General features: G+C 45.6%; 4 protein-coding genes across 4 annotated transcripts; 1 reads left to right on the plus strand and 3 right to left on the minus strand.

The window, feature by feature from the left end:
* Window positions 1-688: 688 nt before the first annotated feature.
* On the minus strand, window positions 689-1,453 carry SERLADRAFT_362183 (uncharacterized protein; the record flags this gene model as incomplete). Its single annotated transcript, XM_007319831.1, has 3 exons — window positions 689-771; window positions 827-1,111; window positions 1,171-1,453. The coding sequence occupies 3 exons, from the start codon at window positions 1,451-1,453 to the stop codon at window positions 728-730; spliced, it is 612 nt and encodes a 203-aa protein (XP_007319893.1).
* Window positions 1,454-2,844: 1,391 nt separating this feature from the next.
* On the plus strand, window positions 2,845-3,726 carry SERLADRAFT_393097 (uncharacterized protein; the record flags this gene model as incomplete). Its single annotated transcript, XM_007319832.1, has 2 exons — window positions 2,845-3,030; window positions 3,480-3,726. Coding segments are annotated over 2 exons (166 nt in total), but the record flags the coding sequence as incomplete, so codon positions are not given.
* A 1,435-nt stretch (window positions 3,727-5,161) lies between these two features.
* SERLADRAFT_349659 (uncharacterized protein) lies at window positions 5,162-10,291 on the minus strand (the record flags this gene model as incomplete). The annotated part of the gene is made up of 3 exons (XM_007319833.1): window positions 5,162-5,565; window positions 9,844-10,015; window positions 10,076-10,291. The coding sequence occupies 3 exons, from the start codon at window positions 10,289-10,291 to the stop codon at window positions 5,162-5,164; spliced, it is 792 nt and encodes a 263-aa protein (XP_007319895.1).
* A 5,391-nt stretch (window positions 10,292-15,682) lies between these two features.
* Window positions 15,683-15,907, minus strand: SERLADRAFT_393099 (uncharacterized protein; the record flags this gene model as incomplete). The annotated part of the gene is made up of 1 exon (XM_007319834.1): window positions 15,683-15,907. A coding segment is annotated over one exon (225 nt), but the record flags the coding sequence as incomplete, so codon positions are not given.
* Window positions 15,908-18,699: the final 2,792 nt, after the last annotated feature.

Below are 18,699 nucleotides of genomic sequence, written 5' to 3' on the forward strand. Positions count from 1 at the left end.
AAGGGGTATGAGCCGGCCGGTGTCGACCGTTCTACAAAAGAGGTTTTCTGGAACGAAATCGCCTTTGTTCCAGACCAGAACCTGTTTCCTCAAGGAATTTGCAGCATGCTTCCTCTCTCTCACTCCGCGAAACCATTCCCAGTACGCGTCGTTGCGGTGCTCGAGCCATTTGTCGATGAGCATATCTGTAGCATCGTGGTCGAGGGTTTTGCAGACGAGCTCGCTCATCGCCAGTGTTGGTGGTGAAAATATAGAATAATGTTGCTGGACCATTTTTGAGATTGGATTTGGGGTCAAGGGTCTGGTTATGTTTTGGGCTCCTGACACAGAGTCGAGGTGCGTGTTTAGGACATGCAGAAGCACATGCCACACTTGTTTAGGATCTACGGAAGATGGCGACCATTATAGATACCGGCAATCATACCACGCTACCGCCTGCCCTTAATCTCCTCAGGTCACGCGACCATCCCCATCGACGCGACAGCACCTTGATCTCTTTCCACAACATCGATCATCAACGTAACAAGATAAGACCATGCTGGCTGATCTCAACATTCTCAGACTTGGAGGCTAGTCTTAATCCAACAGTAACTCAAGTTAGAAGAAGCATTCATTCAAGATTCAAGCCAACATCGTATATTAGAGCATTCCTAATGAGCGTGCCAGCCAGATCCAAAACTTCAACCATACTCCAATAACAGCCAGGAAAGGTGCAAGCAGCCCCATCCTAATGGTGGCAAATGGGGTGATGGGGATGACAGGGCGCGTGATCTAATAAAGATAGCATTTAGTCCTAATGCGCATCAAGAAGTAGCATCATACTCACCGATGACAAGGCGCAGAGGAGCCTCCTCAGCAAGACCATCACCAATTGTAAGCAGCTCTTCAAGACGGAAATGCTCCTCGATTCTCCTCCCACATGACGTCTGCCAGTATACCAAGGACCTCACGTTCGCAGGTAGGAAACCATGCTTGAAAATGTGGTTGGTCAGGTGAGCCATTATCTCGAACTTCGTCTCGGGAGTGTCGAGCTTGACACGCTGCGTCACGACTGCTCCAGTGGTGTTACGAAGATACACATAGCTGAACCAAACAGCAGGAGGCGCGTCGGCTATAGGTTGATAATTAACCCAAGTCGAAATCCTGAAACAACACATGAAAGTAGCCCACCTATGATCAGCCTCAAAGCCGTGTCGGGGCACTTCCCAACGCCTTGCTTCAACAGCTCTTCGATATCAAAGCTTCCCTTCACTTTCTGGCCATCACACTTCTCCCACCATGACAGCGACCTGTGCTTAGCTTCAACGAAGCCCTGGCGGAACAGGTGCTCCATGATATCCTCCAAGTCGCAGAGCTTCTGGTTTTGGAACTCAAGCTCGATGAGCTGAGCGGTGGCAGGTTTGTCACAGCGCGAGATTTGGTGGTAAGTCAACCAGAGTTCTGTGTGGGTCATGGCGGTAATCTTGGCGGGAAGTGGGCGTAAAACAAAAAGATGTACGTTGATGGCTTGGAGTGGGAGCTGTGGAGGTGATGAGACCAGTACGTTGCGCAAAAGCCTCTTTTATACTGAGGTTGGCTGTCAGGGCCACGCATACTAGTCTGTGAAAGCGGAGCACGTTCGGGCGCGAGACACCGCGAGTTTTGCCGGGAGTGTAAATTTCCATTTTGTCTGTCTGTGGTTCAGGGTTTTCGAGCTTCTGGATCGTGGCATGCTCGGTCTCCTTGGAGAAATCACTCCGCGCTTTTATCGATCACGGCGGATTGCCAGCTCAGCACTGACTCCAACCGTCGCGACGCCTGGATGGGTCATTTTCCATGTTGACCCTCAGAGGCTCCCTGAGACTCGTTGGCAGAACAAGTGCGAGTAGCGTGCTAACTTATCAAGACTGTCGAAAACGCGATAGATACACGCAGATGCGCGCATGGGAGCCAGGCCTTTCTTCCTGTCGTCCAATTTACAAGGAACTTTGTCCCTTGGTATACCATCTCACTTCAAAAATTCGAAGATTGAGCACATTGATTGACACGTCTGAGTCTGGTCAACCCTAGGGGCGCTTGATACAAGGAGTACGACCACTACACTTGTGTTTGGATGCTCTGATTCGTCGACTTTGAAAACCAAGAGCGTTTGTCTTCGAAATTTTGGCGTTGAGTTGGTAATCACTCGTGCAACTGAGGTTGTGACGTGTCTGTTGTACGCTGCGGAAGAACTGACCGGGTACTTCGGTTCACCCGTCTCCGCGAACATGGGCCAGCGTTGGACAATAGCCTTGGTCCGTTTCGAAGGGACCTCGCTTAAAGCGCTTAAGCCCCAGTCCAGCTTTCAGCTGGGCCACGTCATCTATCTTGAAAATAGCCGAAGAGCAGACCTGGAGATCACCGGACTGATATTTTGGTATATTCCTCAAAAAATTGAATTAAACAACTCTGACTATAATCAGCGCTTCAACTTTATGTGCTGCAAGGCTGGGTGCCACCCCCTCAGTTAGCCTTCGCTCTTGTCCAGGTCATGGTGCACTCTGACGATCCCAGCGATTTCATCACCACTGATACAAGCTGTCAGACAGCATCAGAACACACTCTCCAGAAACAAGGTAATCCCCCTAGACCTGCCCAGATCAACTGGACTAATTCTCGTACAGATAGACTGGTTGAGTGGCTGGAAAAGCACCCTAAACGCAGATATGTCCTCTTTTCAGATTCTACTGCTGTTGTGAAAGAAGAGAACCGAGAAGTGTCGAAGACTACCAAGTACACGAAAGCTTCATTGCATCGAAGGATAGCAAGACATGTTTTTAAACATGACTCTAGTGACAACCTCCGTATTGCGGTTGATCATCATCGCAAACGATTTGGCGAAGCAGTCCAAAATCGTCTCACAACATAAGTACATATATTCTCTCTCCATGTATCTGCTCACGTCCTGTTAGCCTCAGCAAAACATACAAGGGACACTTGCGTGAATTAGGGTCAACTGGGAGCGGCCTTATATCAGGAGACCCGTCTGATGATCAATTCAATAGTCCCATTGGTATGTTTTTTTTGGTTTTATTTACAGGTTCTATGTACTGATTTGAAAAGAATGTGTTTGGGCAAAGTGTCACGATCGTACCCATCTGACTCAGCTTTCTTATCTAATCGAGAGATAGAGACTCTTGTTTCACCTTATCTAATCTCTCTCTGATCTAATCTTATCTAGTATCACGTGATCTATTAGTAATACACATTACCAATCAGCCTCACTACATACACATGTTAGTTACCAATACGCTACGTCATACCTCCCCGTAGCCTCATGCTCTTTCCTATATAACTAGCACAATATCCATGTACATACCCCAGTTGTAGATTTACTCTTTTATACTTGCTTGTCGAAACACTTGTTGAGATTTAAGTCCTACGCTGCTCGGGTCACCGGCATACAGCTAGGGTCTTTACACAAAGTTCCGTTGGTGGGACAGCCTGAATGCATTCTGGAAGTCCTCTCCGAAGTATAATGCCAAACCGGCAACTGCTGTGCATGGTCAAGATCTTGCTACTCAGGCCACAGCAATCCTGTTCTCAATGAGAGGTGATGATGGGGCGATGGAACGTGGCATGAACCGCCACTTTCAAGAAGGAGGGTGGGACATGATGAACAACAATTCAGGTTATGGGGTTGACGGTAATCGGGTGGTGGCGACATATAGTAGGGATAACTACCAGCAGCAGCAGCAGCAGCAACAGCACTACGATGTCCCTCAGCATGGGAGCACGTCTCAGCATATGTTTTCTAGGTCCAATCCGTCACTTTCTCATCCGCCGCCTATTCCCCAGCAGCCACAGCATGGCAGCAACATATGCCCCTACATGTCCTCCCTTTATTACAATCCTCGAGGCACTGATCCCATTACTTCTGACCCATCACTGTCCAGTCTCACCATCAACAGTAACGGCTCGGACAACTCAATTGGCTCTTGTCATGCTGTATCTTCTGTTCCGTCCATGGTATCAATCCCATCTATTTCCGGCCACATGTGCCAATTGGAGCAACCGTGCACACCGATCTAATGCTCAGCCATTGAGGTGAGTGCAGCTCCTTTAGGTCATGGACAGTCGCCTATTCGGGGCCATTCACCTGCTCACAGTGGGCCCGTCATCACCCCTAGATCTTCAACTCCTACCTCAACTCGATCAAAGCGCACACGTGAGGCTGTCGAACCAGACGAGTCTGAGCCGAAGAAGAAACCTGAGCTGAAGCAAGTGAAGGGTAAGAAGAAAGAGTCGGACACTGAACGCTTGAAGACATTAATAGAACCTGTTCTCAAGGAGGATAAAGATGAGAGGGTATCAGAGCGTACTTTGAAGCAGGCAAAATACATCCACAATATGGTTGTCAAGCAGGGTAAAAACATTATCACCGCAAAGGAAGCTGATGCTCAACATCAAGCTGGCCTCCTTCAGCTGGCCAAGTTGCAGATATTCCGTGAAGGGAATGCTCAGCATACTCAGATAACCCTACAAGAGAATTCCCAGCGTACTCAGCTTGCTGTTGAGGACATGCAATTAAAGCGGTCCGCCCATGAACTTGAAGCACTGAAGATTCAGTACCGGATGGGTGTTACCAGGCCTATGAACATTCCTCAGATCTCACCCGAAGCGTCGCACTTCCCATCATCATCTGCATCTATTGACCCTGCCAGGGGTTCAACACTCTCCACGTCGGCTCCATTTGCTCCTGATGGTTTGGATCTTGAGTCCAACAACTCTGCTGGGGGCTCATTGCTCCTCATGTCGGCTCCATTTGTTCCTGAAAACCTGGACTTTGGCTCAAGTTCCAATACGGTAGTTTTTGGTATTGATGACCCCCATAGCCAGGCTATCAACAAGTACATTTCAGCTTTCGTTAGTGGTACTAGCGTCGAGAATGAGGAGTTATATGAAGGTGGGATTGGTGATGTCTGATGCTCGGCTGTTGGTTGGTTTTACTTGTCGGTTCTTTATGCCCTCATGGTCCCTATCATGTGTCCTCGTACTTTTAAGTTGCATATGTTGATATATTGAATACTTGTATGATGTTTTCATTGTTGTTGTATGTGCTTCTGTTGTTTTTCGTGATGGATAATGAATATATTGCTTTGTTGTTTTCGTTACAGGATATGATGTATTACCAGATGATACATCAATACAAGTGACTGTTAAAGAGTGAATTAAAAAGACTTTGCCTAAGATCCTGATTCGGATTCTCAGGAATTTCTGACTCTAGCTCATCAGTATCCATGTCTATATCCATTCCTCCATTGTCCTGTGCTCCTTGCTGCCAATCACTAGGAATAGTAATAGTATTCTCTGCCTGGTTGCCTTCAATGATAAGGTTGTGTAGAATGATACAGCAACGAATCCAGGCAACAGCAAACTCTAGTTTGTTTTCTGTGTTGATTTGTATACATAGTTCTTTGAGGGACTGGAATTGTATCTTGAGAAGTCCAATTGCATATTCACAGCGTATACGGATGCATGATAAATGGTAGTTAAATTGAGATTGCCTTGTAGTGAGGCTACGACCTGGTGGCTGCTTGAATAGTGCTACACACCAAGATGTGATAGGGTATGCAGAATCTGCCCAGATCCATTCATCTTTGTTCAGAAAGTCTTAATGGTTTTGTGATGTCAGAGTGTCTTGGAAGGCAGAGGAATCATGAGTGCTTCCTATATGCCCTAGACCATAATCTATGATCTCGAGATTATGGGGAAGAATAATAGCCTGGGGAAAGTTCAGATCACTTCCATAATTCAGAAGTAATATAAATTACCTGGCAATTCAAAGAGTAGTTGGATTTCCTATCAAAGAATGTCTCTCCAAAGTGGCTTGGTTTTTGGAAGAGAGGAATGTTGGTACCGTCAACTGCCAAACACCCATTTCTCCATTCTGCACAAACTTGATTCTCCACCCACGTTTTGGCAGCATCCTTCTCCTCTCAAGTAGGGGGACCAACAACCTCATCATGCAATGAGAGGATAGCAATCATACACCGATTGGTGCTATTCACCACTGTGCCAACAGAGAGACCTGCCCAGTCAGCAATATCAGCAGGTGTAAATCCATTTCCATAGTGGCCTAGACGGTTCAAAAACATGGAGAGTTGATGTTCAATAGGAGTTTGCAGTGTATTAGAACTATTGTGGAATATTGGGTGGTCACAGATCCTAGCTAAAATACCGTCAAAAGTTTCTGGTCGACATTGATTAATATGTTGGAAACATGTTGGATTGTAAAGACGTGACCACTCCATAAGAGGGAATTGTGATAGACGAGGTGCTTGTGGGTATGTTGTAAATACTTTTGTATGTTGCACCTGGTCTTGCAAACGGAGACATTCTGTCTGTTATTAATATTTGTATTTGATGTGCCTTGGGATGTACAACTACTTCCGCCTGCTCGGCAGATGATGTACCTTCCATTTTTACAAGGTATTAATACCTACCATAATATATTTAGTCAGAGGGAGACAACTGACTTACCTGATATGGGAGAATCTGAACGGACAAGAGAAAGCGGACTGCTTGGTGGTGACCCATCACGTGACCCATCTTCAGAATGGTCGGTGATGGTGACCGGCCTGTGGATTAGCTGCCGAAGGAGATCCACAAATGTGGTGTCGAGTTCCTCGAGACAACGCTGACAGATAGTGGGCTGGTGGCGAGACATGTTGGCATTCCGAGGTGCGTTTGGCTTGTCCATATATAGCTTACAACTCATGGTTTTCATGTTCAGCTTCGTGGTATACTCATTTTTTTGGTACAGCATTTCTATTTAATTTACACATTTGCCGTTGGTTAGGTGTGGTCACCAAGATGACAACTTTTGGTTACTTGCTTCCCCCCCTCCTAGAAATGGACCTTGAACGGGGCTAATAGCTCTGTTCAGAGCATCCTTGCTTAGCTACAGACTGTTTTCGCGTAGCTGCTGTACAGGCCACGTCATCGCTACCCGAATGGCCTTACCTCAAACCCTAGGGTAGTTTTGTGGATAGAAATCCAAAAAATATTTGTCGCAAACCCAAATTTGCGGAGGCGGATACTCAAGGGAAAGCTAGTATATTGAAGTGCCAATTCAATCCCTTAATCGATGGGGACGCCCCTCCATACTGATGACCCACTAGCAGCCCTGCTTCTAACCTTGAGGTTCCTCATGTTGTCCCACAGCATTGACGACATCTCTGACAACGACAATCAGAGCCAACAACTGTCTGGTGAAGGCCACAGCATTGCTAGGACTCTTACAAGTTGCAAGACAGGATCAGTGCAGACTCTTGCATCCCAAGGCAATCCCCCGGCTCCATCTCACATTACTTGGTCAAACAAATGTACTGATCACATAATAGATTGGCTTGAGAAACATCCTGTGCAACGTCAAATGCTTTTTTCTGATTCGTTATCTGTAGCTAGGGGAGAAAACTGGCCAGTTGTGAGGAACACCAAGAGTGTCAGGGTCCCGATCGTCAGAAGAATTGCTCGACATGTCTTCAAGAACGACTCAAAGGAAGAATTTCGTATTGCAGTTGACCATCACCGCAAGCAATTTGGAGAATCAGTGCAATCAAGACTCAACAGTACATATTTATATATTATTTTTAACAGACATAATGATATCAACATGATGAATACTTTTGAAGCCTCGGGAAAAAGTATAAGGAGTGTGTGCACAGCTTGTCAGGTACAGGTGCTGGATTGTCTGCTGAAGAGTTGGCTTCGTCGGGTTTTACCAACCCTATTGGTGAGTTTTGAATCAGTTGGGATTTCAGAATGGAAGCATATAAATATCTACATTTAGAGAAAGTGCGTGGGCAATTCAGATGGTGGGATCATCTCCATGCAATGTGGAAGTCATTGCCAAAGTATACATCTCAACCCGAGTTGTCCCTGCCTGGTCAAAATCTTGAAAGTAGTGCTATGTTATTGCTGTTTGGTGCAAATGCAGGTCAGGATCCCATGAACAACGGCGACTTCCAGAGCAATGGTGACTGGAGCCTCATGGAATATGAGGACAGTAGTTTAGTTCACGTCACAACACAGCATGCATCACCCTATGCCTCAGTAGCAGTTCACTAGTCAGCAGCAGCAATATTCGACCCTCCCTCAGCAGCAGTTCACTGGTCAGCAACAATATACTGGTCAGCCGCAGTTTACCGGCCAGCAACAATATGCTGGAGTTAGCACTCAGTCTTCTGGCGGGAACCATGTATATAGGAATCTGCTACCCTTTTCCACCCATCCCTCGTTTTCTACTGCATCGTTTGACAGTTTCAACTCCTCAACTCCTTCTGTACACTCACTTTCCTCACTCAATTGGCCTCGCATTCTTGCACCAACCCCCAGTACACCAGCCACAATGGCTTCACAATCTGATCATTCGCTTGTGACAGGACCATCCACTACTTCGGTTCTTACGTCGCCATCCGCCACATCTCTTCCTGGCACGAGGTCTGTTACCGCTATTCACCGGCAGAGTCTCCAAGCGAGCACCAATGCAATCCGGGGCTCTCAAGGTGCTTCCTCGAGTCAGATGCCTGTGCGAGGTGAAGATGAATCCCCGGGTCAGACACCTTCACGAGCATCCAAAAAAGGCAAAGGGAAACGGGCGCGTGTTGATGAGGCACCAAACAACCCAGCAGATGATGTATCGCGCACTCGCCCCTCCGAAGCTGATCAGATGGAAGATTTCATGCAGCCAATCATTCAGTCTGCAAAAGAGCAAGAGGCTGCAGCATTGGAGGTCAAGCGGCTGAAACTAGTTCATGGAAGCGAAGTCATACAGTACAAGAGTCTCAAAGTGCAATCTAAGATAGACGGGACGAAGAAACAAGAACAGATTGAGATTGCTAAGTTGCAGGTGGAGCAGGACCTGAAGATGGAGGAGATGAGGCTGAATACACACAAGATGGAGAACGACGCAAAGAACGACATGGAGATGAGGAAATTTGAGTTGTTGGCACTTCTGGGCGTATTTGGAAACCAAGGCGGAAACCAACAACTTAACATGTTACATGGCCTGCTAGGATCCTCGGTCCATCTTCCCTCTCCCCCTGAGTTTGCTCCCTTGCAGACTGCAGACATATCTGGGGTTGCGCCGTCATCACCTTCAGGTTTCACTGATATGCAGAGCCTCTTGCAGACCCTAACTCCCTCTGCTGACATGAATTATGATGATGCTGATATGCCTAGTCAGTACGCATCCACCTCATCCGGCCATCATCATCATCTGTCAGCCCAAACACCATCCATTTTTCAAGGGGACTATCACAGTGGGGACACTATTTATGATGAGAACAATGTTATTGCATAACTTTCTGCTTGCGTGTAGATATGTCCATGTTGTTTTACCAATGTCTAGTGTTATATGTATGCTTACAATGTATGAATGAATGGTTATGCTGTGTTCTCTGATTTATCTATATAAGTGGCTAGCAAAAAGAGCGGCTGAAAGGGTGTCTCTAAGGTTCTCTGATGTGGCATCTATTTCAAGGTCCTCCTCCTGGTCCGATTCTTCCAAGTCCCCATCAGTTGACCCTTCTAAGATATCATTTAGTTCTCTCCGCCAGTCCCTGTCTATCCTACTTTTATTTCCCTCTATTTCTATGATCATATTGTGAAGAATGAAGCAACACCAAATCCAGAGTTTGGTGTAACTGAATCGGTGAACTGAGCTGACTTGAATTCGGAGTTCCTTCAGTGACTGTAAGCGAATTTTCAGAAGTCCGATTGCATGCTCAGACCGAATGCAGACATGGGATAGGTGACAATTGAAGTGCCGCTGTCAGCGCATCAGAGCCCCATTAGGTGGCTGCTTGAAGGGTGGGACACATGTGGCTGAAAGTGGATAAGCTGAGTCAGCCCAAATCCACTCCCCTGGTCCCAAAAACAATTCTGGTTGCGTTCTCAGGCCAGTGTCGAGAAATGCTGAAGCATTGTGGGTACTACCCGTGTGACCAACACAATAATCAACAATTTTCAGATTATGTGGGAGAGTCACAACCTATATTTATTACATATAAAAATCAGAACATGAAAAACAGTTTCTATCAAATAAGATTACCTGTGCATTAATGGAATAATTAGACTTCCTATCATAGAAAGTCTCTCCATAATGGCTAGGTTTTTGAAATAAATTGAAGGTCGTCCCATCTATGGACAAATACCCATTTTGCCAAGCAGGACAGACCTGTTTCTTGACCCAACATTTAGTGTCTTCTTTTTCAGCGGGAGTTGGTGCCTTAATGACATCATCATGGAGGGAGATGATCGCAATCATGCACCGCTTTGTGCATAACTCAACGCCTCCCACGGAAACACCAGACCAATCGGCAATGTCAGCCACTGAAGTCCTGTTGCCATAATGGCCTAATCGGGTAAGGAATATGGCCAATTGGACCTCAACCGGAATTTGCTCATTATTTAGTGGTAAATAAGGTGGTCGCGTACTCGGGCAAGTATTGCGTCAAAAGTGGAGGGATATACCCTCAATTGATGTCGGGTCTGATTGTGGTTTCTGGACCATGCCAGTAAATTAAATTGGGGTTCATGTGGTGCAGGTGGGTGCACTGTGAAAACGCGTGTTTTCTGAATTTGCTGACATAAGTGGCGGTATTTAGTAATCACCAGCCTAATATGGCTAATCTTAGCGCGTCCAATACGCAGCTCTGATGGGATCCTGCTTGATATAGAAGATACCGACATCGATACACTATGATTACCTGTGCTGTCAGAACTAGCGGAGCTGATGCTCTGATCAGATGGTGAGGCTGAAGAGTGGATAGAGAGGTTGTCCTTGTCGTCATCATCATCATCATCGCTGACAGTGCGACGACAATGGATTAGTTGGTGATAATAAAACTAAGTGAAACTACAATAGATGTTAGTTTAAGGTGATCTCTAATAAATGTAATGTAACATACCTCAGCCGCTGCCCGATGTCATGCACCAAAGTTGATTGGTAGCATAGACAGGTGTCAATAACGAAGCGAATATTCAAAATACTTGCCTTTGCGCCACACAGGCACAGTGCCACGTGGAATAGTAATTAATATTGCCTTTTTCGAACTTGTGGCTGATCAGCACCACCTCTATTAGGCAATCCAGTCACGCTCACCTTTGCTTTTCCATCCGGTACTTTCCGCATTTCGGCATTTCGGCAAATTTTCGCGTCGCCACTGGCTACAGATTGCATTGCGCCCTCGCTTTTGTTGTTTCCCTTACTCCCCTTCCTTTGCCTAGCCCCACCATGGGCCCCTTCCTCTCCTTTTTATTCTCACCTGACGGTCGTTTCTGGGTCCCCATTCTAATCCACTTTTTCGTCACCTCCACCCTCCTCCTCCTCATTTTATTTGCACCCCCACCATTTCTGATGTCACCACTTCCTATCCGCTTCCGTCGCCGATCCGTTGACTACCACGTGCCACTGCTGATATCAGCAAAGCCCCGGCGGCCGGTTCAAATAGGGCAACAGGTCCATCTTTATGATGTCGATCTACCATCATATACTATCAAAACATTGGTCGCTTGTCTTGCCTGGTTGGAGCGCGGGTGGGTAGTTTTTGAGCTGGAGAAGGTTCATCCCCTTGCGTCGCCCATGTTCATCGCTGTCCCATTCACTTGGGTACACTTATCTTTTGTCCATTGTCTTCGCTACAGCTACACCTACCACACACTGCCTGGGACTCACTTGTTCCAAATTGGAACTACTCCTCTCCCTCCCTCGTTTGATCAGGTGGTCCAACACAACCAGTCCATTGGTAAGGCCATGGAACTGTCGGATTTGGACTAGGTGGTGGACCGGCTCCAGTTTCTTTTTCTTCAGCAGAACATTCATTTACAGTGCGATTATTTTTGATTTTTGAATCATTTTTATGGACACATTTTTTAGAATGCCTGACTGACAATAAAGGAACTGTGTTGATACTGATAGTGTTTTGCCTTGCTTTTTTTTACTGCATCTTCCCATGACATCATGATTTTCCTACTCTCTTTTTGCTATTGGACTTTACTTTATGGCTATACAAACCTGTGACATTACTCACAGCATTCATTGTTCTATCCCTTTCTTTTCCTTTTTTTGACAATCTTATCCTGTACTACCTATGCAGGATTTGTCAGCGTACATTCCTTCCTTCATATTCTTTCTCATTCTTTTTGCACAGCTATACTGTGCATAGCCTACTTTTCTTTTACTATATAAACCCCTGTATTTTACCTTGTAAAAAAAAACAAGAACTCCAATCCAGACTTCTTCTCTACTCTCAAGTTCACTACTCTGCTACTTGTGATCCAGTGTGGTCACAACACTTCCCACTTCTACCACTGTCAACTGCTGTCATTGTCACTTCCCACTTTTGAAGTCATTGTCATCCCTTTCAATTAGAGTCCTTCTGAGCACTACTGTTTGTGCGTCAGGAGCCTGCTATCACTGGGATCCTCGTCATATTGTCGTTCTCAAACCTACCTTGTGCTACGATTAGCAAGGTAGTGCTCGTCTATACTCGTCACAAAGCCCCTATCCTTCTATAAATTCAACTATCCCTCCTCCTCAAAACCCACACTCATACACCTCTGGGTTTTACTTTGAAGGATCTTTATATGTACCACCCCACGAACAACCAGACCACTCCACTGTTCTAGGAGGCAAAGCCCATAAACAAGTTCCATGGAATCTGGGAGGATTGTGTGTTAGTTTGTTTTGTGTGTGGTTTTCTAACAGCAGTTCTCATCATCGACAACGAGAGGCTATAGAAACGACTGAGGTATTCCTATACTAAACCCCCTACTACTTATAGTCGGAGGTGCTACTCGCTACAGTATAATGACTCCTAGGAGTACAATTGTGCTCCTAGGAGAACAATGGTTACTCCATGGAGTGGTGGCTATGCTCCATGGAGAACAATGGCTGCTTTTGCAGAGACCGGGTTTATCCGGTTTTGTCACTCCCACTCGAGTGCAACCGTAGTCCCATAGCTTTAGAGAATTTCCAGTGTTTTTCATGAGTGAGGGGTTTAGTGAGAATGTCTGCAACCATATCTCCTGTAGGAATGTATCTGATTACTGCCTCTCCCTTTGATACTAAGTCATCTCGGATAAAATGATATTTCCGTTGAATGTGTTTTGTGTGAGCACGGAACTGTGGATCTCGTGTAAGAATGATAGCTGCTTGATAGTCACAGTGCAATGTTGTAGGTCCATTTTGAGCATGTCCAATTTCTTCAAAAAATGTCTGAAGCCATGCAAGGTGTTGTCCAGCATTGCTCAATCCAATGTACTCTGACTCTGTGGAGGATAAAGCGACCATGTTTTGTCTTTTGCTTGTCCAGGAGATTGCTCCTCGGATGGTGATAAAGACAAACCCTGATGTTGATCAAGACGTGTCTGGGTCTCCAGACCAATCTGCATCTGAATATCCATAGAAATCCATGTCCATGGAGACATCTGTGCCATCATAACGTAGTTCCATGTCCCTGGTTGCTTTCAGATATCGGAGGACACATTTTGCAGCTTCCCAGTGATGGCTCCTTGGAGCTGAGCTATGCCTGCTTAGTATTCCAATGACGTAGGCAATGTCTGGGTGGGTTCCGAGCATGGCATACATGAGGGAGCCTACAATTGAGAGGTATGACACTTGACGCCCTTCAATATGCATCTCGTGTTGCACAATATCTTCCCCTGGAGCATTTGCAAGGAGTTTTGATCCATGGGCCATTGGTGTCCATACTGGTTTGCAGTTCTTCATTCCAGTACGCTCCAGGACTGTGTCAATGTATTGGCGTTGCAATAGGGATATTGTTTTGTTTGAACGATCACGTTGGATTTCTATTCCGAGGATGTATTTTGCTTCTCCAAGGTCCTGCATTTTGAATATGGATTCGAGTTTGGCTTTTGTGATATCCATGAATTTTCGGGATGAAGCTCCTAGGAGGAGGTCATCTACATAGACAACAACAAAGCATATTTGTTTGTTGTCCCGGAATACATAGAGACATGTTTCTGCATTTAGTCTTGTGAAACCGAGCTCCTGGAGCTTGCGATCAAAAGTTTTGTTCCATGTACGACCAGCTTGTTTTAACCGGTGGATGGATTTCTTCAATCTCCAGCAGTATCCAGGTTGGATAGGAACACCCCCTGGAGGAAGCATGTACAGTTCTTCTTCAAGTTCTCCATTGAGATAAGCTGTGGATACGTCCATTTGATCAAGTTCTAGGTCGTACTTTGCTGCCAGGGCTAGAATAATTCGGATTGACTCTAAGTTTGCAACCAGAGCAAAAACCTCATGGTAATCAATCCCCTCCCTTTGAGTAAAACCTTGTGCAACAATCCGGAGTTTGTATCTCTCAATGTTTCCGTTTTGATCAAACTTGATCCAGAACACAGGTTTTGATGTGATGGGTTTTACTCCCTTCGGAAGTGGAACAGTGTCATACACTGCATTAGTATTGAGACTTAGGAGTTCCTCCTCCAAGGCAGACTTCCATAATTCTCCATCCGGACGTGATAAGGCTTCCTTTAGTGTCCTTGGAAGGTCTGTGTTAGATGGACCGGTACTTGCTATTCCAGCAAAGAATGTCTCCTCTGTATCAGATGTTTCTTCATGAACCTCAGGAGTGTTAGGTTTCTCCATGGAGTTGTCATGCTGCTCTTTTCAAGACTGTTCCTCATCTAGAGTCCTTTGATAATCTCGGTTTTTGTCTGCAGGAAAGGTCTGGCAACTGCTTCTGCATACTCCTAGGACTTCAGCAGGCATGACTGCTCTTTTAGGAACTTGTGCAGATACTCCAGGGAGTAGACACATTTGTGTATTTGTTGCCCCACTCACTCCTGAAGGTGTTGAATCACTCCTCGGAGGTGTTGGATGACTCCTTGGAGGTGTTGTATGCCTTCCAGAAGCTGATCCAATAGACAGGCTGTCTAGCTGTATTCGGACTTTTTCCACATCAGCTGGCTGTATGTTGAGGGGCTGTCCTCCCACTGACTGTAACTCTACTTTGGCTTTCCGTTCTGAAGATGGCCAGTGTTCAGGTCTTGGTTGTAGAGACTGTTGTGGAGGGTGTCTTAGCTGATCAGGTGCTCCCACTGCTCTCGGAACATCTTCATGCTAATATGGTTCCATTGCTTGTGAAACATCTTCTTGGAGATGTGGTTCCATTTGTAATTCATTTGGATCTCGGATCCGAGGGTCAGGATCATCCTCCTCCAATGTTTTTTTGGTCTGGATAGTGAGCATTCTCTGGAATGAGTCCCTCCCACTGATCTGTGCTAGTGTCTGTGTTCCAGAGAGCAGTGTCATCCTTTTGTACCTTTCCGGATTCATTGAATATGACATGCCGACCGGAAAACACAGTCCGTTTTTCAGTGTCTAGGAGTTTGTAGGCTTGCTTTCCATGTGTGTAGCCAATCATTATGGCTTTGCGCCCCTTGGAGTAAAACTTCCCTTGCCTTTTGTCTTTCGGAATCAAGGCATATGCTTGGCATCCGAAAGGGCGAAACAAAGTTGGATCAACTCTCCTTTTAAACAGTATTTCATATGGGGTCCTTCCATGGAGTCCTGATGCTGGGCTGCATGCTGTGATATATGCAGCTGTTTGCATGGCATCTACCCAAAATGACTTTGGGAGCTTGGAATCATGGAGCATAGTGGTTGCTAATGTAGCCAATGTCTGATTCATGCGTTCTGCAATGCCATTTTGTTCCGGAGTATCTGCAGCTGTAGTTTCTTGGATGACACCATCTCCTCGGAGTTGATTTTTGAATGCATTGCCAGTATATTCTCCTCCCCCATCGCTCCGGAGGAATTCTGTGTATAGTGGAGTGAAGTTTTCTTCTCCCAAATGAGTCTGGAAGAATGTTTGGACATCTTCTTTCCATTGCTTGTATCGTTCCAGTGCTTCACTTTTATGTTTTAGGAAATATATCCATGGAAATTTGGAGAAATCATCTACAATGATAATCCAGTACTGGAAACCCGCCCTGGAAGTTGATTTGATTGGTCCTCCAACATCTGTGTGCACAATTTGTATGGGGCGCTTGGCTCGGTTTCCTCCAGTGGACTTGAAAGGTAATTTCTTCCATCTTTCCTAAAGCACAAGGTTCACAAAACTCTGGGGTTCCGGTAAGGGTGTCTATGTCCTGGAGCTGTCTTTTTGTAACCATTCATTGCAAGCAGTCCATTCCAATGTGTCCCATTCTCCTGTGCAATAAATTTACATCTACTGCTGCAAAAGCTGACTTCGGGTTGATTTCGGGTTTTGCTTGGATGTGATAAAGTCCTCGCTTGTGTAACACAGTGAGGATAAGTTCCTCCTTTTTCCGAACTTCACAAGCATTTGACCCTGCTGGAAAAAGTGTTGATAACCCCGTTTTGGACAATTTGTGGACAGAGATGAGTGCTAACGTGAAGTTTGGCACAAGTAAGACATTTGACAGTGCAATATTGTAGTCTTTTTTGCCAACAGTTGCTTGTAGGATTACTGTTCCAATGCCAATGGCATTTACAGAGGATTCATCCCCAAAACTGATTGTCCTCGGAGGATGCAGAACATGGTATGTTCCTGGCTCAAACCAGGAGCGGTGAGGGACCATGTGGGATGTTGCTCCAGAGTCAATAATAATTGTTGTTTTGGTCTTATCGGGTTCCGACACAAGGTAAGCTTGAATGCGTTTAGCAAGGGGCTTGGAAATATGTACATGTTCCAATGCAATATGACTCTGTTCCTCCTCGGAGTCAGATCCAGATGATTGCTCCGCCGTATTTGCCTTTTTCTTCTTCCTTTGACCTTTTCCGGCTGACTGAAGTGTTCGACACTCCGAGGTGTTGTGTGTTTTGGCTTTGTGGAAGTCACACCACTTCTCCTCGGATTTGAGTGCTGTTTTGGAACCTCCAGGGGCCTTCCCTGACTGTCGTGCAACTTCTGCAGTGATCCGGATCTCAACTGCATCAAAGGTAAGTTTATTTTCTTCAATCGTGTTGATTACCGATGACTGAAATATTTGCCATTCAGGAGTGCATGGGAGAGATTGGAGAAGAGCGAAGGCCATGAGTTTGGTATCAACTCCTAGTTTCATTCCGGAGAAGTGTGAATCAATTGTCTGGATTTTTGCAATGTGGTCCTGGATAGGTGATGTCCCATTCCAGGACAATTTGGTGAGTTGCTGGAATGAATAGAAGGCCGAGGCAATGTTGGATGTCTGATGGAGTGAGACAAATTTATCAAATAACTCCTTGGAGCTGGTGAGGTCTCCAGTCCTCATTAGGACGGCATCAGAGATATGGTCCTGGATGATTCCATGTGTCTTCTTATCCTTAAGTATCCAGGTGATCTCAGGATCCTCCGAGGTAGGTTTTCCTGGTGAGGGCTTAAGCTCCTCTCCAGTAACAACCCGGAGAACTTTTTCCCGACGTAGCTTTGAGATGATCCGGAGTTTCCATATCTGAAAATTGTTGGGTCCAGTGAGAAATGGACATGCGGATGTATCACGTGCTGTGGTTATGGTTCCGAGGTTGCCGTTTCAAATAAGAATTATTTCCTGCTTAGCTTTTGCGCACCAGGGCTCATAACCTAATAAAACTAAGTGAAACTACAATAGATGTTAGTTTAAGGTGATCTCTAATAAATGTAATGTAACATAACTCAGCCGCTGCCTGAGAGGCTATAGAAACGACTGAGGTATTCCTATACTAAACCCCCTACTACTTATAGTCGGAGGTGCTACTCGCTACAGTATAATGACTCCTAGGAGTACAATTGTGCTCCTAGGAGAACAATGGTTACTCCATGGAGTGGTGGCTATGCTCCATGGAGAACAATGGCTGCTTTTGCAGAGACCGGGTTTATCCGGTTTTGTCAGGTGAAGGATTTTTTTAACGGTTTTATCTAACTGCTGGCGCCGTTGCTGGCGGATAGTCGGACGGTTTTGAGTGAGAGCTGCGGGTATGATGGGGGTAGATTAGCATTTTTCAAATCTCATTTTGATCTTATATATGAGGTAGAAGATGTATTTTCAGTGTATTCTCCATTTTGTATTTCTAAACCTAAATGGAATCTACCCTGAGTTATTCCTCGGTTATCTTTACCAAACGCCAGGGGCTTTGCTTCGTTAGTCTTAAAATCCTCTCTGGAGGACTTCCCCCCAGCTTCGCTTACACTCTGAACGCAGCTAATACTCTACTGTCGTTAACCGTCAGCTTGGATGGGGGGGGCTATTCGGACGTCACAGAGGTCACACAAGCCAAGTTAGAGCTCCTCTCGGCACTATCAGTGTTTGAACATGATTTTGAGTGTGGCGCACCTGAACTTTTTGAAACTGAGATTGCAGTACCTTAGTAGAGTGTTACTTTCTCGAAAGTCACGCACATGGAAGGAACTTGCTTAATAATTCAGGATTTTGTGCTAGGAAAGTTGGAGTAAGTAGTAAGAATATATAGAACTACTATGGGTTGAGTTGTTGAGGAAAAATGATAGTGGAACATATGTTTTCAGAAATGTCCGAATAGCCCCCCCATCCGAACTGACAGTTAACGACAGTATACTATAAAAGCACATTCAATAAGGGGACAGACGGGTCTTCAATGTTGTGCAAGCAAGTTGTACCACTCACGACTAGAAAAGGGTCGGATTGATCCATATCACCACACGGTAGGGTTACTAACTATCTTTTATAATCGCTGCAAGGTGTGGTGCC

Source organism: Serpula lacrymans, assembly GCF_000218685.1.
Source record: "Serpula lacrymans var. lacrymans S7.9 unplaced genomic scaffold SERLAscaffold_8, whole genome shotgun sequence".
Classification (NCBI taxonomy): Eukaryota; Fungi; Basidiomycota; class Agaricomycetes; order Boletales; family Serpulaceae; genus Serpula; species Serpula lacrymans.